At 36.1% G+C, this 25,588-nt stretch overlaps 1 protein-coding gene across 3 annotated transcripts in view; it reads right to left on the bottom strand.

Moving 5' to 3' along the window:
- Positions 1-25,588, bottom strand: part of LOC129035728 (bifunctional heparan sulfate N-deacetylase/N-sulfotransferase 3) — a 224,059-nt gene that overhangs the window by 14,627 nt on the left and 183,844 nt on the right. For all 3 annotated transcript variants that reach the window (XM_063664056.1, XM_054486497.2, XM_063664055.1), the window contains exons 7-12: positions 25,152-25,334; positions 22,845-22,941; positions 16,586-16,709; positions 12,497-12,671; positions 9,000-9,170; positions 7,534-7,643 (exon numbers count right to left, since the gene is read on the bottom strand). In XM_063664056.1, the coding sequence (XP_063520126.1) occupies positions 7,534-7,643; positions 9,000-9,170; positions 12,497-12,671; positions 16,586-16,709; positions 22,845-22,941; positions 25,152-25,334 (860 nt within the window). The remainder of the gene's footprint in view (positions 1-7,533; positions 7,644-8,999; positions 9,171-12,496; positions 12,672-16,585; positions 16,710-22,844; positions 22,942-25,151; positions 25,335-25,588) is intronic.

The raw sequence follows: 25,588 nt of genomic DNA, 5'->3' as shown, positions 1-25,588 counted from the left end.
TTATGTAAAGCCTGGTTTCTCATCATTATTAGAACAATTGTGTCAGATCAGGACACAACACTTTATGTTTTCATGCTGTTTATATTCTTGTTTGAATCAGTAAGGCAACTGAATAAATTAGTGCTATATTCAGAATTACAAAGAGATCATTAATAAAGACTGTATTATTTAAATAATCTGTACATGAAAGCCTTTGGGAAACTCTAATGCAACATTTCTGGAAGTCTGTGATTGATGTAATATTTTTCATTAACATTTTGCTATCAGCAATTTTCCAAAATTGAATTCTGACTCATTTTAAGTATTCAAGTGATCAAAATTCAGAATCCAGAGCAGCTATTACTTTTTGCTAATATACCTTTCTGTAGATAACGTAACTGGAACATACATATGCTGTGTATTAAAATGAGTAGTCTTCTGAGAGAAAGTTTTTCTAAGAAACACTGAACTCCACACATGCTAAAATTAATAATCAAAAGAAAAATAGGTTTTTCTTTTATGTCAGTGAATTAATTAGATCTTATGCAGCAGGTGTCATGCTGGGCTTCACTGAGAAAAAAAAATTGTGTGTGTAGCTGGCACCTAGCCTAGGCATCTGTATGCATACCCTCATAGGCAATGGTATAAGTGTGTCAGGATGAAAATGAGAAGGAGAAGCTAGAAGGGAAAGCATGTTTATTTACCCAATGGCCTGAGGGACTGGGTCTGGTCCTTCATAGAGAACCATCATACATGAAGGGACTGCTGTTCATTGAAGGTCTTATGAGTTTGGGACACAAGTAATACTATTTCAGACCCCAAATGAAGAAGTCTAATAGAAGATGGAGAAAATCTCCCCACATCTATTCGAAAGCAGCAGTGTTTCTCTGAAGTCTGGTGGAACATCAAGGAAACTATCTTTTTATGTAAGCACTGGCAACCATTTGTCATGGCTGGGGCCCCCCTTTCGAGGCCTTCAGGTAGGGAACATTTTGGAGGAAGTGTTCATATATTGTTTAGTGTCCACTTCTAGGGCTACCCTAACCTGGAAGTGGGGATACTTTGTTCATCGTTGTGTCTCCAGAGTCATGCACATAATAGTTATTCAATAAAATTTTGTTGATTTAAAGAGTAAAACAAGAATGGGTAAGAATGGTTCTTAAGCTTGTATGGCATATCATCTGGGATGTTTAGAAATAACTGTAAAAGACTTGTGGGCAGGGGCACCAAGATTCTCCAATAATTCAACCTCTAAACAGTGACTTTTTTTTTTCTTTTTTTCGAGATAGAGTTTTGCTCTTTCACCCAGGCTGGAGTGAAGTGGTGTGATCTTGGCTCACTGCAACCTCAACCTGCTGGGTTCAAGCAATTCTCCTGCCTCAGCCTCCCGAGTTGCTGGGGTTACAGGTGTGCGCCACCACGCCCGGCCAATTTTTGTATTTTTAGTAGAGATGGGGTTCCACCATATTGGTTAGGCTGGTCTTGAACTCCTGACCTCAGGTGATCCACCTGCCTCGACCTCTTAAAGTGTTAGGATTACAGGCGTGAGCCACAGTGCCTGGCTGACATTTTTATATTAATGAAAAAATGACTTTATTTCTACCCTCGTGCGGGTTAATCATACAAAACATTCAGATTACACTTAGAAGACTAAAGTATGTCTGAAATGCCTTTACATCGAAAAACCATTTCTATGGGTGAATACTGAAATGAAAATAGCAATTCAGTAAATTTCAAAATCAAAATACCATCATTTAGATATTACTAATATAGGATAGGCATAGCAGTTTTTTAAAATCAGTTCTCTTCTGGCAAACACGTTTATGATTTAAGGAATCATTTTACTGATATGCATTTTATTTTAACAACTTTTTTTAGGTATTATTTACATATTGTTAAATATACAATTCAGCACTATTTAGCGAGTTTATATAGTTGTACAATTATCACCACAATCCGGTTTTAGAACATTTCCACTATCCTTCCAAAACCCCTATTTTTGCAGCCCATTGCAGTCAATCCCTGCTGTCATACCTAGTTCCAGATAAAGTCTTTCTTTCTTTATTTCTTTCATTTTTTTTTAGACAGAGTTTCACTCTTGTCACCCAGGCTGGATTGCAGTGGCGCAATCTTGGCTCACTGCAACCTCCACCTCCTGGGTTCAAGCAATTCTCCTGCCTCAGCCTCCGGAGTAGCTGGGATTAAAAGCGTGCGCCACCACGCCCAGCTAATTTTAGTATTTTTAGTAGAACTGGGGTTTCACCACGTTGGCCAAGCTGGTCTCGAACTCCTGACCTCAGGTGATCTGCCTTCCTCGGCCTCCCAAAGTGCTGGGATTACAGCAATGAGTCACCATGCCCGGCCAGATAAACCTTTTCTAACTCTGCATTTGTGTTTTCTGGACATTCCTTTTTTTTTTTTTTTTTTAACCCCCCTGGTGTGTGGATATAACAAATCCATTCACCAGTTGACGGACATTTGTATTGTTTCTAGTTTTTAGCTATTATGAATAATGCTATCATTCCCTTACTAGCTTTTATGGACTTAGGTTTTCATTTATTCTGGGGTAGATTCCTAGAAGTGAAATTGGATTGTTGAGTGAGATTCTGTTTAGTTTTTAAGAAACTGCAAAATTGCTTTCCAAAGTGGCCATATATTATGCATTACCATTAGCAGTATATGAGGATTCTAGTTTCTCCACATATTTGCCAACATTTGTGATATGGTTTGGCTCTGTATCTGCACCCAAATCTCACCTTGGATTGTAATAATCCCCACGTGTCAAGGGCGGGACCAGGTGGAGGTAACTGAATCATTGGGGCAGTTTCTCTTGTGATAGTGAATAAGTTCTCATAAGATCTGATGGTTTTATAAGCATCTGGCATTTCCGCTGCTGGCACTCATTCTCTCTTCTGCCTCCTTGTGAAGAGTTGGTTTCTGCCATAACTGTAAGTTTCCTGAGGCCTTCCCAGCCATGTAAAACTGTGAGTCAATTAAACTTCTTTTCTTTTTCTTTTTTCTCTCTCTCTTTTTTTTTTTTTTTTTTTTTATGGAGTTTTGCTCTTGTTGCCCAGGTTGGAGTGCAATGGCACAATCTTGGCTCACTGCAACCTCCACCTCCCAGGTTCAAGTGATTCTCCTGCCTCAGCCTCCCAAGTAGCTGGGACTACAGGTGCCTGCCACCATGCCCGGCTAATTTTTTGAGTTTTTAGTAGAGACGAGTTTCTCCATGTTGACCAGGCTGGTCTTGAACTCCTGACCTCAGGTGACCCATCTGCCACGGCCTCGCAAAGTGCTGGGATTACAGGTGTCAGCCACCCCACCCAACCTAAATCTCGTTTCTTTATAAATTACCTAGTCTCGGGCATTTCTTCATAGCAGCGTGAGAATGGACTAATACAGTAAGTTGGTATTGTCTTTTGGATTATAGCCATTTTAATGGGTATGTAGTGGTATTTCAATGTTATTTTAATTTGCATATCTTTATGATTACATATTTATGAAGAAAAGGGACATCCAGTGCACCTGGAAATGGATTTTATTCATAATAAAATCTGAAACAACTTCCATAGCTCATTTTAAGGTTCTAGTTCTTTTTAAGGAAGCACTTCCTGTTAATATGCTATTCACTATTAAAAATTCACAGTGTTGTTTTTCTGTGGTTCTAACATCCTGTGCCAATATGAAGAGCTTAACAGGTTGGCAGTGTAGGTTCCAGAGAAAAATGATTGAGTTTCAGTCCTGCCTCCTCAACTTACTTGCTGAGTGACCTTTGGCTTAACTTTCCTGTGCCCCAGTTTTTTTTTAATCTGAAAAGATGGAGCTAATTGTATGTATCACACTGTGTTTTTATGAAGAGAGAGATATGTATAGGATATATAAATGTATATTTATTTTGAACTGTTACAACCACTTAAAAATTTATAATAAGAAATTAGAATAGACTATTTTTTTCTTTTCTCTACTCAGCGTTTCTAGGTGTTCTTTCATGCCATCCAGAGAACCAGCAGATTTTAGTTACTATGGCTACTATAATTTGCTAATAAGAAAGTTTTAATGTAGTACATTTGTACCAAAATTTATCTACAGTGGGTAGGAAAACAATTCCTGGGCAATATAAATTTGGTTGCCAAGGAAGTTATATTAAAAGGCTATTGAAGTCCTTCTGAATTTTGAAGCAGCTTCAGTCCTTCATGACTTAGCTAACCTTTATCCACAAAACAAACAAACAACTATACTCAACTCTCGGCTTTCAACTTCTCATTGCCCATTTATTGACGTTTTCAAAGTAAATTAGTACTAAAAATTCATATAACATAGTCTGGTTTCATTCATCTTGACAAATAGGTTAACTGACTGAGACATAAAGATGCCAGGTTCAGGTATTTAGCTAACTAGTATTTCTAAACATGAAGACATCTGTCATTGGCATTGATGGCTAGGTATTATTGTGAATAGATGTATTCATGGCAAAACTAAAAGTTCATATTTTTCATTTTAGTGTATACAAATTAGTACAATTCCATGCTAAGCGTTGTTTTTCCTGTCTTATTTCAAATGATTGCTTCAAAACACTATATAACATGTAACACAAAAACTAAAGTAATGTTAATATATTAATCCCATTTAGGATTAAGGGTATGTGGAACAAGAGTTGTAAATTATAATTTACTTGATTGAATGAGAAAGTTCTTATTTATATTTTTAAAGCTTATTTTGCTTATTTCATTCACACAATCACTGAGAAAATCAGATTATTTAACATTAAATATGTCATTTAACACCCATTATAACAGTACTAAGTCATTTTAAGACATCACTGATTCTTCAGTGACTTTGTATATCTTTAGGAGTCTTGAACGCTTTATTTAGCACTGTGGAAAAGAATAAACAAGAATCTTGACATTGGGGACTTATTGTGATTCTTCTTGAAAATAGTTTTGATGCTGAAATTTGCTATATGGAAGATAATAAGTTTAGAGATCTCTTAAATTGGAGTACTCTTTCATGCCAAGATTGCATACTAAAACATTTGTATAGACCTTGCTTCATTCATTTATTCTACTACATGCAAAGCACTAGATTTATGTAGTTAGTTGAGAATTCATATTGGTTTACAGTTTACTATATCCTTAGAGGACTTCCAATGAGAAAAAAAAAATTTTTAAGCACCAATGAGATAGTCGTCATTATCACCAGCAGGAAAACAAGAAGAAAAAATAAGAAGCAATACCAAAGTGTACAAAGTATACAAACTGGTATAAATGGCATTTCTGATGATATATATTTTGTACCTGTAGTCATCCTCAGTATTTCCAAAGCACTACAGAAACAGCTATCAGTATAGTTACTCTAACAGGAGTAGCTAAATTGTGAAGACAGCTTTCAGATAAACAACTACAAAGGGCATAGGGTGAAGGATGATCAATTTAGACCCAAGACAATGACATGAAACTTCCAAATATTCTATAACTAGTGCACTGCCAGGTTTTACAAGGTGTGTCAGGCCAATTGATGATTGACAAGAAAATATAAAAATAAATGGAATGGAAACACAGTATCTCCACCTGCAGGGTGAGAGCCTGGGTGGCACTGCTGGAACAGAAACTGTGGTTTCAGGGACTACACATATCTTATCTTGCTATTTCACCCACTGAGCCCCCAACCAGGTTAGAGAATCATATAATCAGTAATTTTAGCTAGACACAGCCCAGGTGCAAACGGACTACAGTTCTTTGTATATAGTATGTTGCTTTGATATTCTCTTAAGTTCACACTGCCTTTTCTCAGCAGTGAAGATGAATAAAAAGCTTGCTGCTGAGCTGGCTGCAGAGGGGACAAATACACAGCATGCAGGTCAAGGACCATCCCATAAGAAAAAGCAACTCTGTCTTTATGGAATACTGTACTTCTTTTTTTCTGAAATACAATGCTTTGCTACATACTCCATAAAAAAGACCCACAGATAACCTAACTTGAAATAGAAAACTGTTTAGAAAATAAAAGCTTTCTTTTCTAAGAGATGCTTAAAAAGATACAGAACAGAAAATGGTCTTGAATTTTTAAGTGCAAACTGAAATCACTCAGCTTTCTTTAAGGTCAAGTTGAATGTTAAATACCTAAGGCCAGTGTCTGTGTTAGTACTTGAACGAAGCTCTACAAAACTCTGACAGTACTCATAGTATAGAAAACACAGAGGTCAGAAGGTTAATAATAACAGCAAAGTATAAATGACTCTTAGGAAGGAAGCTCAAAACTGCAGAGTTCCACCTACTCCTTTGTCCTCTACACCAAAATGCCTCCCTTACGTGTCTCTATATTTGATTTGTAGGAGATATAAGCAGTATTTGATGTTTTTCTGCTAATCTTTTTTTTTTCCTGCAAAGTTTGTTGAAACGTAAAGGAAACCTGCCTCTCACTTTCTAAATTGATATTAAAGAGTACAAAAAAAAAAAAAAAGGGAAAACTACTTGATCTGTGGAACTACGTTTTATACTGAAAAACACAATGGAAAAATTTCATGATAGTCTTTTTCAGTTTTTTTAAGGCTCAGTCCATGTAATAAAAAAAAAAACAAACCCAACTTATGGTACAAGTCAGGTCCATGACCCAATCCAACTCAGTATCTTCCAGTTGCTCTACACGTGTGGTAGGAACAAATATAATTCTCCTAAATCTGATTGCCAACTATTCTAAATGGACACAGTAAGGTAGAGGTCTTCTTCAAAAATGCTAAGTGAAGTCCGGAGTCAGCACTAGGGTGATGTAAGAGAGGCACCTAGGACACAGCACTGAGTCTCAGGCATGGGCACACCTCCGAGAGTGACTGCCTTCTTCAGCCCTAGTTCCTTACTGGTCCCTGGTCATGGACCTTACAGAGTCAGTTACCTAAGAAAATCAGAGGAAACCAGCAAAAAACCATACAAACAAACAGAAAAATCAAACCAGTGCTTTAACTGCTGAGGACTCTGAAGGAGAGATGACAGGGTCAAATAGTGGATAAAGACAAAGATGCAAAAAATAAAAAATAAAAAAGGATGTTTGTTTAGGTGTGATAATAGTACATCTCTCTCTGCTTATTCAATCACCTATGGACTATTTTTTGCTGTATGACATTGTTTCTGAAAATTACACAAATGAGAGAAGAGTCAGTTCCTAAACTACATAGTTACTCACCTGTTCATACTTCCAAGAGGCCCCATATTGCCTGTTAAATAGGCTCAGGCTTTACGAACTTATTTCAGATAACTTCTTTTAAGGTTTGTGGTTTGTTTTTAAGATTTACCACTGTTTTATTTCTCTACTTTCTTTTCAGGGAAATCTTTGTACAATTAGGAATGAACACAGGATTTAGGACATTTCTGTGTTACACTGTTGAAATGGTTTTTTTTTTTTTTTTTTTTTTTTTTTTTTTTTTTTGGTGGTTAATGTCAAATTGAAAAATAACCAGTATATAAGGAACAAGTAACCTGACAGTTGTATGACCAAACTGCAATTTCTTTGAAATCAATTCTCTGCTGAAATGTCAATAAACTAATTAGAATATAAACTTACGTTAAAGCTTCTGAGTAATTATAATGAGGCAAGACTCCTAGAAACTTCTGTACTTCATCCATCACTGTAGCAGGATCAGTTCTTAGTTGTTGCCCATCAATAATTAGCAACTAAATTATCAAATAAAAAAATGCACATTGAAAAAAGACATGTAAACTGTATAATGAAAAATTTCTGCACTCTGAACTCATTCAGTGAGAGACACTGTCCTGAGTAGAATTGCATGCACTGATGTTACATAGAATCCAGGTCATCCTCATTAATGACCTGGAATAAGAAATAAATCACACCAATTAAGTACACTCAGGTTTGCAGTCTAAGAAGTCACACTATGAAAACAAAAAAGGCAGTTGAAAGACCAAGAGAGCTTAGAAAAGTGACGAGAAAATCACAAATGGAAACCAACTTTCAAAACAGACAAAGCAATGATCCTGTCATTCAAGCTGGAAAGTACAATAGAAAAGAAGAAAGGTTATAATAAACTCAGATGTAATCTGACAGAGAACATGTCATTCCTCACAATTCCTTTCAGGAATAGCACTGTAAGGGCTGAAGAAGTATTTCGATAATCCATATGGAGAATAAGGTTAGACTCTCAGGAAACCTGAACATGGACAAAGTTCCTCAAGAAACTAAGGAGAAGAAGTTGCTTGTTATGCCAAGGAGGGTGGACCCAGCAAGATGAGAGGAGACCAGGATTAAAGGCCACAAAGCCTGCAAAGCAGGTCTTGTCTATCCATACCTCTTCTCTGATATTTCTGTTTAGCCTAGACCAGCACTGTTCAATAGAACTTTCTGTGATGATGAACATGTTCTATAGCTGCTGGGTCTAACATTTAGCTATTGAGCACTTAAAATGTGGCTAAGGCAACTAAGGAACTGAACTTTTCATTTTATTTGATTTTAATATAAATTAAAATTGCCATATGTGGTAGTGGCTGTCATACTGGACAGCATGGCTCTAGACTCACAGGTATATACCATGTCTGATGTGACTGGATTGCTTACATGATCCCATGAGGGGCTGATTTTGCAATCTAGGTTGATGCCAGGCAGAAGAAATTCAAGGGGCTGAGAAAAACATAGGACTTATCAAAAATTCAGCAAGGTGGTTCAAAAAGGAAATAATGGCACTTAATTAAGCAAAACATTATTTGTCTTATTTGGTTAAGAGGTTCTCTTTCAAACTTTATTCTCAGGATAAGAATCGGATCTAAAACTTTCGAAGCTTTTTACAATCAGGAAAGGTATGCACAGCAAATAGAGCAGGGAGAATTATCCTGAAATACTCTTAGAAAATTGAAGTTTTTCTACTTCTGCCTATTTCTCTTTGCCACAGCCTCATTATTTACAACTAAAGAGGAAAAACTAGTAATAGTTTACCAATTGAAAATTTTCTTAACCTTAAGGCAAAGTCATCAACTTAATGAGATTCTAACATGATGTAAATCCTTATTACTCCATACCTGAAATGGGGGGAAATAAACAAGCCATCTCTCGATGTGGCTGGCATACCACCCCGGGACCAAACATCTCTTCTGCAAGGCTCTGAGCTCTGAGGGTGCACGGGGCCCTGCTGAGATCACTTCGTAGAAGCTAAACTTCAGAGCTGCAGGGTCTTCATGTGATCTCTGATGCTATGATGAAAAGGTGGATAATTAAAGTAATCTGAAACATAGGCATAAATAATTAAAAACCAATCTTTGTGACAAGTCTCAAAGCTAAAGAAAGAAGTGCTTCACTGCTGGAGAGTTATCTATTTTGAAATTAGTAAAGGAAGAAAATGTTTGCTTGGAGCATCAGGATTTAAAGTTATGATACTTATGGGAGTAAATTTTTGAGAATTTATCTGGTAGAAGTTGAATTCTTATTGATAGGATTCCTTCACCAGCATTACTGAGTTGTTTCCTTAGTGTACGTATTTTATTGTGAAAGTAAACTTTTGAAAGCTGTGTTAATGCCCTCTTTCCAGCTCATAAGCAAACCATTTATAGTGTCCAGTGAATATCTATAATAGACAAGCACCCTACTATCTCTGCCAAATAGTTTTGCTCCATCTAGTAATGCAGTTTTAGATTAGAAAAGGCCTATCAGCTCTTTTAAATGAAGAAAGTACTAGAAAGTCTGACATGTACATTATCTGAAATCCACAGCTTTTGTCATACATTCCCTGGTATCTAAAAGCCAAGATTATTTTATCTAATGGTAACCTTTGCGGTGAATCAGAATCATTTATTGTGCAGAAAATGCAGAAAGCAGCAATCCAAATAGGAAAGTGTTTCATAATGGCTCAGGCTTAGGCCCATGGGTTTGAGGAAATCACCTTTTCTTTAAATTGGCCAATAAATATTCAGGCTTAGTGGTGAGTTTGTGGATGTTTACCTCATTTAGTTGAATAGCAAATTTTTGGCAATTGAGATTCAAATAACTGGACTACAAACTCTACTAGACTTTGTTAAGGCCTGCATTTTGCCACCGTGATTTATTTGTGATATTTAGGACATTTTGTTAGCTTGCAGCCTTAAAGCCTTCTTTTTTTGTAAATTCTCTATTTTTCAGGGACTAAATGGTTGCCAAGCTCCAACTTTCTTCTTTTTCTTGGAGTCAATTAAGGCTTATTCCTCTTTTCTCCAGATACTTGGTGGAAAAGGTAAAAGTTGCAAAATCAAATCAGGCAATTTGCAGTTTGCTGTATGTTTTGATTTAAAAGATGGCTTCAGGTTTGGCATGAATGATTAGTATAGAATTGTGGATTTTTATGGATCTTAGCTTTCCAGGATGTCTCCACTCGCTATTTTTCAGCTTATTATCAAAATGCCTATCTAAGATTTCATCTGCTTTTATGACCTTTCCCTACTATGTTCCTGCCACAAAACCTTTTCCAACAATCTGTTCTTCCTCTTGTGAACTTCAAAAACTGCTTTTGTTAAGTAGCAAAAGGACTCAGTAATGAGCAACTTTATTCTCTAATATTATGATTGTCAAGAACTTAGCTGTTTTAAATCAAATCAGTAAGAATGGAACATCCCACTCTTGTAGGGAGGATCTAAGCTATGTGGGTCACTTTAACACAGGGAAGCAGTCATATATCCAGCCTACTTGCAGATTTCAGATTAGAGGTTTTTGTACATAGAACGTCCCGCATTTGTCTTAACATTTTCGTTTCCAAGAAAATAGGACCCTCAGTCTGCTTTTCAGCACTGACCTGATGATAACTCCTTTACACAGCTCTGCTTTGCACCTATGATAACACTTCTTCATTTTAATTTTACCTAAATTTATCCCCTTACATATCTTTCCCTTATTTAAGAAAGTGCCCCATGGTTCTGGTATTTGGGCTTCTCTGCGACAGCCATGAATAAATCTATCCTTTCCCAGGTGGTCTTTGTCAGGTGGGCTTTGTCATTCCGAAGGAGTCTGTATGTCAATCGCTTATTACTTTCTAATTTATATGATTGTTTATACATATTTCTCCAATTAGGCTGAAAACAATTTCAAGTATAGCATCACATTTATTTTTCAAATCACACTTAGAACAAAACTTTGCACATGGTAGTCATTAAAATTACTTGATGAACAGATAAACACATGAACAATAGGAAAGCATTTTTTAAGTTACAAAACTGAGAAATGAGAACTAAGGGTCCTAGAGACTAAAGACATTGACTCTATTAATTTTACTATGTTCTTATGTTAATTTTGACTGCTTCATATGAAACCCTTCCAACTGGTGGTTAAACTGTCACCGAAACAAGTTTTAAAAGATTGTTTCCTATTTGCAATGATTTATTAAAAGTGTATTAGATATATATATATTATTACTAGAGTTTGTTAAATTATTTCGAAGTGATCGTTTCTGTGCAAGGTTCTAACCAACATCAGAAAACAATGGCAATGAGTATATAAGAAACATTTAGACATGTTAGGCTCTCAGGGATGTAGAATTTCTCTTTCTTTTTCTTTCTTTCTTTCTTTCTTTCTTTCTTTCTTTCTTTCTTTCTCTCTTTCTTTCTTTCTCTCTCTCTTTCTTTCTTTCTGTCTCTCTCTCTCTTTCTTTCTTTCGACAGAATCTCCCTCTGTCACCTAGGCTACAGTACATGGTGCAATCCCAGCTCACTGCAGCCCCAACCTCCCAGGCTCAGGCAATTCTCCCACTTTAGCCTTCCAAGTAGCTGGGACCACACGTGTGTGCCACCATGCCTGGCTAATTTTCTTTATTTGTAGAGACAGAGTCTCCCTATGTTGCCCAGGCTGGTCTTGAACTCCTGGGCTCAAACAATCTTCCAACCTGAACTCCTGGGCTCAAACAATCTTCCCACCTTCCAAAATGCTTGGATTACAGGCATGAGCCACCATGCCCAGCCTAAAGATTCTTATATATATTAGTTTTGCCACTAAGCTGTTTCTTTAGTACAAGCAGTTATTTAAGCTGTTTTAGAGCCAGGGTCAGCAATCTATGGCCTACTGCCTATTCAGTAAAGTTTTATTGGAACACAGGAATGCTTATGCATTTACATATTGTCTATGGCTACTTTTGAAATACAATGGTAGAGTTGCAATGGAGACTGTATAACCCTCAATGTCTGAAATTGTTGCTATCTGACTATAGAGTACACAAGTATTAGATGAAAAAATAATGATTTTAAATTATTACCTTTAAAATGCAGATATATAGAAGCAGAGATATAAAAAAGTACATAATATTTTGTTATATTTTAATTTAGTTTCTTTTATTGCATTAATACATTTTATTAACTTAATTAAGTTAATAAAATAAGAACAAAAACTTAGTGGAGGAAATTTCTCAATGGAAATCAAGAAAAACTTGTCCATTTTTCTGTAGATATCAAACAACTAGCAAATCTCTTTTGTGAAAACCTGAGGTAGTGGGTATTGCTAAAAACAATGCTCCATTGTCCATACTCCACTTCTCCCTGTTGGATTTTATTTGCATTTTCCTTACCTGGTACCAGGAGTATGCTCGGTCTGAAGGGTCAATGAGAATGGTGATAATCTTGGCTTTGGGAACCAGAGAAGCAGCTCTTTTAGGGGCTTCCTCTGAGTGGAAGTAATTGGCACTCTTCTCAAACAAAAAGTCGGTGGTGACATTAGATGGGACTGGGAAGAAATCCATATACCTAGAAAAGGAATATTTTTCTCAAAATAAGATTCTGGTTTATACTCATATTCTGGTGACCAAAGATGGTAAAAGTGTCCCACAAATTCACGTGTTTCCTAAATAAAAGCCTTTTTCTTTACAGCATTTGTCCTCTATAGTTAGCAAGAGAAAAATATCTAGAACACTAATAATGTGTTTGGAAGATGTTTTTCTAAGTACATTTTCTTTATGTTTTGCTTAATATCAGGAAAAAAAGATAAGCGATAACAAAAATGTAGACACAGAGTGATCAAACTGCAACAGTGATCGACCTAAGTATATCAAATGTGTCTCAATATAGAAACACTGTACAGAGAAAAATTCAAGTACTCAAAAAGAAAATTGTATTAAAACAGATGATATGTTCAGTTCAGACATTTTAAAAGGATTTAGAGAAAATATTTTTTACTTTATTGCAAGTGAAATAATTTCTTTTCCACAAATGTATTGTGCCGGTGTTATGTTTAATCACATAGTGTCAAAGACGCAGAGTATATCTGGTATAAATATTGCTAATTTGCTTAATTTTTCTCATATAGAGCCACTTATGTTCCTCTTTAGAATAATTGTAAGAGAAGTTTAAAAAGTATGTACATTCCAAATAGAAAACTCTAACAAATTTCCCAAGGTTATGTTCTATATCCTCATGGGTAGAGAGAATTCAAATTACCAGCAGGATGAACACAGGGATATCTATAGGTTCAAGCACTGAAATGTAGGATTTCATTTAGTGTTCCACCTGAATAAAAGTTGTCAAATATAACTAATTCAGCATATGATAAGAAATATTTCTGAAGCACTAAGGAACATTCTGTAGAAGAAAAGGGATTTTTTAAAGTGACTAAAAATATAGCTTCTAGGGATTCTCAGCCTCCATTGCTACCCCCTTCAATTCATAAGCCATTATCACACTGGGCTACCAAGACAAGGTAGTTCAATAATTACTGAATAAAAAAGTCATTAATATTCATGCAGTGACCTGTTTTTTTTTACAGTGTCTTGTTTTCTTTTGACCAAAAGATCACATGAGATGTTCATAGATTTTTGACTGAGATCATATCCTCAAACATGATAAAGCTTCTGGTAGGATTCCAGTTGTTAACATATTGCAAAGCTTAGCTGGTGCAACACAGTGATATCTTGAGATTCAGAGCAGTAAAGAAATCCTTTTATGTTGTCTGGAATTGGCTTGTTGGTGACATGTAATTCTGGCACCCTTTTAGGGAGAAAGAGATATACAAAAATTTCTGGAAGGTTTGATGTGCTATTTGTTCTGGTGTACATTCTATTTACAGAGAGTGCCAACTTTCAGGATGCTTCTTATGTAGAAGCTCACACTGGTTCCAGGAGTGCTAAGATTATTTCAAGTGTCTAGTGGTATCTTATTTGGTCCAAGCTTGACTCAAACTTGCTTGTTCTGAAAAAGGCTTCAAAAATCACACAAAAGAGCAGAAATTTTAGCTTCTTAAACCTGCCCTACCTTCCTAGAAGTCTTTTGTATCTGGAACAGTTTAGGCTTTGAAAACCTCCTCAAGCAAGTCTGGGTCTTGGACCTATAATGTATTGATTTTGCCAGGCCCCAGGGGCTCATGGAGAGGGCAGGGTACAGCTCTAGTTTGCCTATATGTCCGCATTTTTCTAGTGTAGTGACTGGCACTTACAGGCACTTGAAAGATGTTCGATGAATAGAGAAGTAAATAAAAGTTCATATTTTTAGTATGGGACCTTGAAGCTCCACAAATAGGCTCACATTTAGAGAATGTAAATTCAGGTTATTCAAAGAATTAGTTAACAAACTGGAGTGTTTTAACAATTCAGGGGTTAAAAGCAAATGCCTGCCTCCCTTAAGTTTTTCTACTTCTATAAAACATAAAACTTCAGCATTTTCTTTTACCTGAAAAATGGGATTTTTTTGCAATACTCCACATTTATTTGTTATTTGGGTCAACCCTGAGTCAGTCCTTCTTTCCTTCCTTCCTTCCTTCCTTTTTTTTCTTTTTTTTTTGATGGAGTCTCCTTCTGTCACCCAGGCTGGAGTACAATGGCACGATCTTGACTCATTGCAACCTCTGCCTCCTAGGTTCAAGTGATTCTGCTGCCTCATCCTCCTGAGTAGCTGGAATTACAGGCACCTGCCAACATGCCCAGCTAATTTTTGTATTTTTAGTAGAGACGGGGTTTTGCCATGTTGGCCAGGCTGGTCTGGAACTCCTGACCTTAGGTGATCTGCCCGCCTCAGCCTCCCAAAGTGCTGGTATTACAGGTGTGAGCCAGTGTGCCCAGCCAGACTTTTTGTTCCTATTAGAGTACCTAGCCACATGATGATCAAAATGTATTTTTGAAAAATTTATGGTAAAAAATTAAGAATAACTGTTGCAATAATTTTTTACCATAAATTTTTCAAAAATATGTTTTTCGAAAAAAAAACCTAGGGAATCCAATTATTGACAGGAATGTAATACTAATACATTCCTGTCCACCTCCAAAGCAGTTTTTATTCAGTCCTTTTAGTCCTGATGTTAACATCATTTTATTCTATAATTATATACTGGCATGTATATTTGAGTCAGTGATCAAATACAGCTGAAGTAGTCGATGGTTTCTTTTCTTTTTTTGAAGCAGGGTCTCACTCTGTCGTTCAGGCTGGAGTGCAGTGGTGCAATCACAGCTCATTGCAGCCTCAGCCTCCATGGGCTCAGGTTATCCTCCCATCTCAGCCTCCCAAATTAGCTGAGACCACAGGTGCACACCACCATGCCTGGCTAATTCTTATATTTTTGGTAGAGATGGGGTCTTGCTATGTTGCCCAGGCTAGTCTTAAACTCTTGACTTCAAGTGATCCACCCACTTTAGCCTCCCAAAATGCTGGGATTACACATGTGAGCCACTGTGCCTGGCCACTGTTGATGGTTTCTTGATTTTCCAGCTGTTATGTAACACCACACAATTAATCAATATGAAACCCTGAACTGAAAAATTGGCAGTGAAATATATAACAATTAGAATATACGTAAATCCTAGTAGGTGCTCAAATTATACTCAATCCATTTCTTTTCCTTTCCATTTGGACTTCTCATAAGCAGCTCCTCAGGGGACTGATAATTATAAAATTGAGATCATGCAATTTGACAACAGAGATATATATGACTATGCTAAAATACACGCAAAATATATTTATGCTGCAGAATTATTATAATTCACTCCTTTATACCACCCTCTGTCCAGCATTATACCTTCATAGCAAGACCTTTAGATACATTTAATGATTAACATGTTAGTTTGTACCATCTATCTCTACTACATGACTGTATTTTGTGTATTCTGACATTTTTAGTTTTTAAATGTTTTCTTCAGATGGTTGATATATTTCTAATTTTGATTCAAAGGCAAGAATTAAATTCTGTATATTGTTGATAGTTTTTTATAGCTTTGATTACTCATGTAATATACAAACATTTCTAGTTTTATTTATTTATTTTTCCTTTTATGTGCCAAAGAAAATAGAAAATTACATTTGTTGGCTATAGCATCACTTCATAAAAAGTGCACAAGAAGAAAAATATATGAAAATTTTTTTTCCTTACGAGTAGAAAGGAATTAAATTTCTGAATATTATGCTATTCTTCTGACTTAATGTCTATAATTACCATCAAAGAAAATTAATGCCAATTGAAATTACATGTGATCCTCTTGGGGAAACAAGTCTCTTTATAAACTGAGAAGAGTTTGTTCTGAAAAATTTCTGAGCCCCTTTATGATATTCAATGAATTTCCAAGTCACAGAGGTTAACTTTTATTTGTGACTACAAACTTAGATGTTTCTAAATATTAGTGCTAAGTTTATACTGTGCACAGTACATATACTTTTAGATTTATACTAATAACCCATCTTACCAATCAATCCCCCTGTGGTAGTTATTTCTATTAAAGAACTGTACCTCCTCAAAGGTTTTTGGGCTGGGGGAGTTACTAAGGATGGAAGGATGCATAACCAGGAACAAATACAAAGCAGTGGTACCTGGAAAGACAATAGAGGTTCAGGAATTAATTAAATGAAAACACAATTTCCTATGATTAACACTTTAAAGTCATTAATAAATATTACAATGATCCAAACAGATTTGTTACAACTACTCCTGGAAATAAATTGAATAGATAATCGGCAGTTTAATAGAAGCAGGTTCTAAAAAATGGAGATAGTGTGGTGTGAAAAGAGGCCTGTTGCAGGGGTTGAGAGAACTGGCTTTCAATCTCAGCTCAATGACTGATTTGTCTGTGACTTTGTCTTTTAGCTTCTGTTTGTCTCAGTTTTCTTTTTATCTTTTCTCTCTTTCTTTCTTTCTCTCTTTCTTCTCTGTCTTTCCTTCTCTCTCTTTCTTTCCTTTCTTTCCTTCCTTCCTTCCCTCCCTCCCTCCCTCCTTTCTTTCTCTCTCTTTCTTTCTTTCTTCCTTTCTTTCTCTCTTTCTTTTCTTTCTTTCTTTCCTTCTTTCTTTCTTTCCTTCTTTTTTCTTTTTCAGCATCTTACTATATTGCCCAGGCTGGATCTGGTGGTGCAATCATGGCTCACTACAACCTCGACACCAGGCTCATGGGATCCTCCTGTCTCAGCCTCCCAAGTAGCTGTGACTACAGAGATGTACCACTGTGCCAGGCTAATTTTTAATTTTTTTTTAATTTTTAGTAGAAATGAGGTCTCACTGTGTTGCTCAGGCTGGTCTTGAACACTTGAGCTCATGCAATCCTTCCACCTCGGCCTCCTAAAGTGCTGGGATTACAGGAGTGAGTCACCTCTCTTGGCCTGTCTCAGCTTTCTTAATGGAAAATCACCTGCCTACTTATTTAATAGATTTTCTCTGAGAATGAAAGGACATGTACTTGAAGACATTTTGACGGTAATAAGGCACTATATAAATGAAATATATTATTATTTAACATATTACATTACCAAAATCAATACTTGGGTTCTCATATTAAGTTCTTCCTGAGGCCTATGAAAGCTAATTAAACTCAAGACAGAATTTAATCTTTCCACAAGTTTGCTTAAGCTTAAATGTACTTAGTAGTGTCAAAAATTGTTTAAATTGCTAAATTTGAAAAAAAAAATGGTGCCCTTTCTTAGCGACATAACTTACAGAATTTGCATTTACTAGGGAAGAGAATGGTGTATCACAGGTACGCATATATATTTGTGACTATTGAGGAGCAAGGGTGTGATTTTTCAAAAAGTGAGCAATGTCATAAACTGTACAATTAGGGTTTTATAAGACTAAATGAGGAGATAAAGGGTGCAGCTTAGTCAGATTGGTACAAGAGAAAGTAACGCAGTTTGGGTTCAGTTTTTCAAAGATTTAGCCATGTATTTAATACTTGTAACTGTGACTGTGTTTAAAAGATCATAATATAAAGATATTTCTATATATTGGCTACTCCTAAAAGAGAAATATACTATTATTTACACTGTTATACAATCTGTGGAGCAGGACTTGATAATTATATTCCAGGTCAATAGCTAGCAATAGTAATAAGACATGGCCTTGTAATATTTCTCTCACTTGGAGAAATTACTCTAATTTTGCTTAGTAATTATGTCATGTTGCCATTTGTACAAAACTTCGAATTTTCTTATTTTTCAGATAAGCTTTATTTAGTATTTATTTACTTAAATGGTATTAATATGCTATTAATAGTACTAATTAAATAGTAGTATAAACAGTATTAATATGATAGTATAGTATTTACTTAAATAGCATTAATGTGCTAGTATTTACTTAAATATTATTATTATTATTATTATTATTTTTTTGAGATGGAGTCTTGCTCTGTTGCCCAGGCTGGAGTGCAGTGGCACAATCTGGGCTCACTGCAACCTCTGCCTCCTGGGCTCAAGCAATTCTCATGCCTCAGCCTCACAAGCAGCTGGGATTACAGGCGCCTGCCACCATGCCCAGCTAATTTTTGTATTTTTAGTAGAGACGGGGTTTCACCATGTTGGCCAGGCTGGTCTCGAACTCCTAACCTCAGGTGATCCGCCCACCTCGGCCTCCCAAAGTGCTGGGATCACAGGCATGAGCCACTACGCCCAGCCCTTAAATAGTATGAATATGGAAGTAAGGTAGTATTTTAGTGTTTATTTACTTAAATGGTACAAATATGGCAATATTTCAGTAAATAAATACTATTTAAGTATTTATAAATTAAGCTTTCTTTAATATTTATTTACTTAAATCTACCATATCTATACAATAGAAAAATTGTTAAAATAACTCTGTCAACAGCAATATTGTCTTAAAAAATGAATTGAAAGAGGTAGTCTTCTTAAATTATATCTGAGCCAAACAATGAACAGTTTGTCTGTAATCATAAATCATTATAGGGAATAAAACAGTAATCTGTGATATACAGAGTAAAAATGTGCTTCACAAGCTTGCCTTAAAACAGTGGTCCTCTAACTAGCATGTATCAGATTCATCTGGGGGGCTTGTTAAAACACAGATAGCACAGTGCTATCCCAGTATCTCTGATTGTTATAACCCAAGAATTTGCACTTCTTTTTTTTTTTTTTTTTTTTTTTTTTTTGAGACGGAGTCTCGCTCTGTCGCCCAGGCTGGAATGCAGTGGCGTGATCTCAGCTCACTGCAAGCTCCGCCTCCTGAGTTCACACCATTCTCCTGCTTCAGCCTCTGGAGTAGCTGGGACTACAGGCACCCACCACCACACCCAGCTAAATTTTTGTATTTTTAGTGGAGACGGGATTTCACCGTGTTAGCCAGGATGGTCTCGATCTCCTGACCTCGTGATCTGCCCGCCTTGGCCTCCCAAAGTGCTGGGATTATAGGCGTGAGCCACAGTGCCTGGCCTGCACTTCTAATAAGTTTTCTGGTAATGCTTATGCTGCTGCTCTGGCAACCACCCTTGAGAATCACTGACTTAGAATAACTATGAAGCAATATCTAAAATTTATTGGAGGAAAAAAGCTCCATTACATGAAATCCATAGTAAAGTAGAAAGAGCATGTTCTTTGAAGTCAGGTAAATTCTGGGATCAAGATTTTTATTCTTGTACTTAGCAGCTGTGTGAATTTGAACAAAAATTATTTAACCTCTCTTAAGTCTTAGTTTTTCTACCTGTGTAGTGGGGAAGAAAATACTTAGCTATCAGTGTTTTATGAGGATTAGCGAGGTAACCTAGGTGAAATCACCTAAAGAGTGCCATATCTGAATATTTAAAAGGCATTTTTCCAGATAAAAACTTTATTGAGATGTAACTTAGAATTATAATAAATAAATACATTAAATACATTTAAATCTCAATTATATATATGAGATATAATCCAGAAAAATGCATGAGGCATTTTTAAAATTAAAAATATCTTTTTGGAAATAAGTATTGCCATTATAATGTGAAAAAAAAAGCAGAGAGATTAATTCCTTTCTTAGATCAAGTGAAAACATTCTTTTCTGAATCTTATTTTTAAGAATTGTATTAAATACATTTGTTCACTTTTAATAGCCTTTCATGACCAGCATTAATTAGACAAACAGAAAAAATGGATGTAATCTAATTATTTTGCATAGTCAGTAAAAGGCATAATGTAATTTATCAGTGTTAAAAAATTGTTAAGTTGTGGTTTCTGAATTCTGTCTTTACCTGTACATATTCTTGGGTCTGAATAAACGGTCCTGCATATATATTTTATCAGTGGTAACTCAACTACATAATCATAGACACACATTTAAATAACCATCTATAAATCTTCAGTTTTATATTTTTGTCAGCCTCAACACTGAAAAATATTTGAATATCCAGGTAACTAGAAATCTGTGCAAAATTATCCAGAAAAATACTTTTTATTTTTTGGGAGGGAGTCTCGCTCTGTTGTCCAGGCTGGAGTGCACTGATGCGATCTTGGCTCACTGCAACATCTGCCTCCCAGGTTCAAGCAATTCTCCTGTCTCAGCCTCCTGAGTACCTGGGACTACAGGTGCACACCACCACGCCTGGCTAGTTTTTGTATTTTTAGTAGTGACAGGGTTTCACCATATTGGTCAGGGTGGTGTCGAACTCCTGACCTCAGGTGATCCACCCGCCTTGGCCTCCCAAAGTGCTGGGATTACAGGCATGAGCCGCCGCGCCTGGCCCAGAAAAATACTTTTGACAAAAGTACAGTTAAAAATGAAGCTATTTAATTCTCATGTAACTGATATGAGAAAATACTTTAATTAAAAAATCAATTTCACAAAACATGGATATATACAGCAACATGAATCTCAAAAGTATTATGCTAAATGAAAGATGTCAGTTACAAAAGACTACACACTATATGCTTCCATTTATGTGAATTTCTAAAAAAGGCAAAACTGTAGTGGTATAAAGTAGTTGCTTGTGGCTGGGGATGTGGTGGGGATCGGGGGGATAGACTGCAAAGCAACAGGGAGAAATTTTTTTAGGCTAACAACTGTTCTGTATTTTGAACGTGGTGCTGGACATAACTGTGCAATGTTCAAAATTCAGCTAATTGTACATTTAAAATGGGTGGATTTTATTGCATGTAAATTATATTCAACAAAACTGGGAAGAATCAATTTCTATAAAAAAGAATCAATTTCTATAAAAGGTCTTTTCCAACGACAAATGCCATATCCAAATTGTAACAAGCATTTGGAAACCCAATTGAGTTTAAGAGGACAAGTAATAATTCTACCATCTAACCATGATATCAAAATGTCTGCATATCCAGCACAACACGAGAGGAAGTGAATCCTGCAGGACTTTCTAAAGCAAAATGCTACCAAGCCTTCAGGATGTTATCAGTTTTGACAAGGTTATGTGATGACTGGGAGTTCACTGAAGAGATTTTAGTTTAAATGTTTTCCTAGTTGCCTTTTGACTTTAGATAGATAAGGACAAGTGAAATAAATAAGGACAAGAAAAATGTAAGTATTTGTCATGTTTATTATTGTTTTCAGATTGATATCTGCAAATGACATTAAGGAAAAAAATGAACATGCTAAACTCCCTGTGTACCTTGCACAGAATTTTCCTCAGTTATTTCTGGATCAATGAGGAGAGGGAATGTATTCTCCTTAGCAAGCAATATGATTGTAAAGGCTGTTTTCTGTGAAGCCGGTAACCAAGGGCCCCAAATAATTTATCACGCAGGATATAGCATGAATGTCTGGTAGTTTAAAGCTTCCATGAGGCTTGATTTTAATACTGATTCTTAGAAACAATAAGTTTATAGGCAGGGTGCGGTGGCTCACTCCTGTAATCCCAGCACTTTGGGAGGCCGAGGCAGGCGGATCACGAGGTCAGGAGATCGAGACCATCCTGGCTAACACAGTGAAACCCCGTCTCTACTAAAATACAAAAAAATTAGCCGGGCGTGGTGGCGGGTGCCTGTAGCCCCAGCTACTTAGGAGGCTGAGGCAGGAGAGTGGCGTGAACCTGGGAGGCGGAGCTTGCAGTGAGCTGAGATCACGCCACTGCATTCCAGCCTGGGTGACAAAGCGAGACTCCGTCTCAAAAAAAAAAAAAAAAAAAAAGTTTATGGTGAAAAAAATTGCACATCAACTTAAGAAAAGGTGCAAAAGATTTCTCCTGGGTATGAATAAACACCTTTCTTAGCACAAAGTTTTGTGTATGTCTAGGAATTCTGCTTGTGAAACATCTTTCAGACTTTTAAAAAATAGTCATCTCTGCAAGAAATAGTTTACAAATAAACAATATTAGGAAAGTGGCAGCCTAAGGGACCATTTTTCTAGAAGGGATTTATTATAAAGAGTTATAGGTACTTATCTGTGTCCCTCTTGACTTTTGGTACAATCCTGCCAGTGATTAGCTTTGATTTTGTAAGTGTTAATTACAATACTTTTCAATTAAAACATGTAGGAAAAAAAAAGAAACAACAACATGTGCCACCAAATTGACTGCTGGATATTTGAACAGTGTGACATCTGTTTTATTCCCTTCACTTAAAAAACACTTTGATAAACATTTAGGTATATTACTGAGCTAAATGAAAATCATGTCAGAGAAAAACATGTTATTCATTCATTAGCAGTTATGGGAAGTTTACGAACTTATTGTGACAAGAACTCATTGTCTAGTCATCAGAAATTTTACACTCGTTAATCATAACATAAAAAGTTCTCACCAGTTTTCTGGGGTCCTATTACCAAGAATTTTGGTAAGCGATCACAAGTTTTTTCTTTAGACCAAATGTCTCTATGGCGTTTGTCATCGCAAGGATTCTAAATGGGAGAAGAACATAGAGATGTATTTTTTTCATGAATGTGTCCATTGTGTGCCAGCTTTTCCAACTTGTGTTCTTTAAAAGTATACCAGGAAACGCTGGGATAAAAAATAGGCTCTTTTAAAAAAATGAAAGCCCTGAAGTGGCATCATGGAAGTTCTGAATAACTCCCTTCTATCTTGAGGTTGAGAGTCTACAGAGGAGGCTGGAGAGGGGCAATATTTCCACTTTGAGTAAACAGTCTCATAGCATGAAGAGTTTAATTGGCTACTAGCAGTTCTATTTTTTTTTTAATAGTTAGCTTACTGGGCAGAGATTATGCTTCCTGCTAACCTAAAAGATGATACACTCAGTATTCAATACATAACTGAAATATAAGTTGTCAGATGTTTATTCTAAGTAACTTTGAGCTTTCCAGCTGTGCTTCAAAGGGATAGGGATCTGGCCAAAATACTACTATCTAAAGAGACAGCAGATACCTCTCAGCTGCCGTCAAAGGTTGATAAATGTATATCTAAAAATGTAACTTTATAGACTATGGTGCTAGAAAGTCCTAAGTTTTAGCAAAAGGGAATAATGAGGGTGAATTACTACCTTAGGGATTCTGCTTTTGGTGTATAATATTTAACACCGACATCCACCGCACCAGTCCTATTTAGAACACCTTTCATTTTAAGAACAAAGTATATCTTATGTAGAAAAGGAGGAAGAATTCCAGTACCCTTTAATATTATTTCAGGAATGGGCAAACAGTACCACTTTTTTATTTCTAGTCAATTAATACCATAGGTATGTGAAGTTAAATAAGACTTCTGCTTATTTTTAATGAGCAACAGATGTTAAGACTAAAGTGAGAGTATTCTTTTTGGCTGTTCTTCTGGAAAAAAAAAAACAGTTTAAAAATTGTCACCTGAAATAATGATTTCAGTTTAAAAGTAAGGTTAAATTAGCAGGAAAATTGCATGTCTTTCCATTGGCTAACATTTGGTGATGTTTCGTGGTGGTTAAAATGAAAAGATGCTTGTTAAAACAACGGAAAAGTAATATGCAGTCATAAGTCCACAACCACCAACTTTAACCTGCTAAATGTGCAGTTATGTCTCTTCTTGGAGTTATCTGTGTGTGCTGAGGAGGTAATTAACTTACGGTTGGAAGATGAATGCATTGACTATAAAGTTCAGAGTTACGACTTCAATCTGTGGTAAAAATTTACTGAGTTCTACTTCTGATGATTGTTATTGTTTTACCATCAGCTCTGTCTGTAACTCTAGTAGTGTTTAGAACAGTGATTAATAAGTACAACTTTTGGAACCAGATGGCCTACAACTGATTCCTGCTCTGCAAAACACTAGCTGTGTGACCTTGCTTAATTGACTCAGCCTTTCTGTGCTTCAGTTTCTTCATCTGTAAAATGCAAATCATAACTGTACCTACCACTTAAGGTAGTTGTGAGGATTAAATGAGTTAACACATGTCAAGTGCCCAGTCTGACATATAATAAGCAATATGTAATTATTTACCAAGATTATTATTTTTCATAGATCATGGAGTGGACAATTTAAATTCAAAGTTGTTCCTGCAATTCTATGATGCATAAGAGTTTATGCTTTGAAATCTAGATTACCCCCAGAGTCATCTGAATATGCTATATTCATGTGGTATTTTATCTTAAGAAGCTCAGTGATTTTCCCATGAAATGCTTTCCCCCATATTAATCCCCAATTAATACTTTTGAAAGCTGTCCACATTTGGTGGCTGTTGGCTGTTGGTGTACTTCGTGGTTCAGAAGGCAGATGTCAGTTCTGAACTCTTCTCAGAGATCCTTTAATATGGTGTAGTCGTTAGAGATATGGGGATGTGTTCAAAGGCTACCTGCCTAACAAACGACCTGTTTACCATCTTCTACTCTTCCAGCCTATTGCAACCTGTAGATTTCTCTCTCACTCCTGATTAAAGACATTATATTCATTGAATCTGTCACTGAACTTTCCGAATCCCATAATTTCCAATGCGTAAGGAAACAGGGAATTGGGTGCAATATGTAGCAATGATACAAGACTACAGTTTAGGAAGGAGTAGTTTCTGAAATTTACTAACATTTCCAAAATGCAGGTTTTTTCAGGTGCCTTCACTTTTCAAATTTGGGATATCTCACAGAATTACGTTCCTGGAATTAACTGGTTATATCAATTATTTAATTAATTTTACCTGCCAGAGAGGGTCTTTCTGATCAGGAAACAGCTCAAAATACTTGTGGGCCAGTTGTACTGGAGGCAGAGTCTGAAGTCGCAGGTTGGTCCAGCTCTTCACAAAGTTGGCCAGATTAACAAATGTATATAATCCCAGTCGGTCATTCCCATAGTTGGACAAATGGGTCATGAAAATGCTGATCTGAAAAAAGCAAATGAACTTCAGTGTAAATAACATTTATTTTGACACTAGAGGGCAGTATAATCACAGACATGCTAGTTTTTTTGCTTAAGTAGTCTGCACAGGGTTTCAATTGATGGCGTGTTTTTGGATTTGGGACATTGTCCCTCAAACCCTCATTATATTAATACATACTGGAGGATGTGTTATCAGCAAGACTTGAGCATTTTTTCCCTGAAATTTTCTTATATTTCATAACAAAAAAATACATTCAA

This window comes from Pongo pygmaeus, chromosome 3, assembly GCF_028885625.2.
Source record: "Pongo pygmaeus isolate AG05252 chromosome 3, NHGRI_mPonPyg2-v2.0_pri, whole genome shotgun sequence".
Taxonomy (NCBI): domain Eukaryota; kingdom Metazoa; phylum Chordata; class Mammalia; order Primates; family Hominidae; genus Pongo; species Pongo pygmaeus.
The sequence above is the reverse complement of the archived record's forward strand: the minus strand, read 5'-3'. Positions and strand labels throughout refer to the sequence as shown.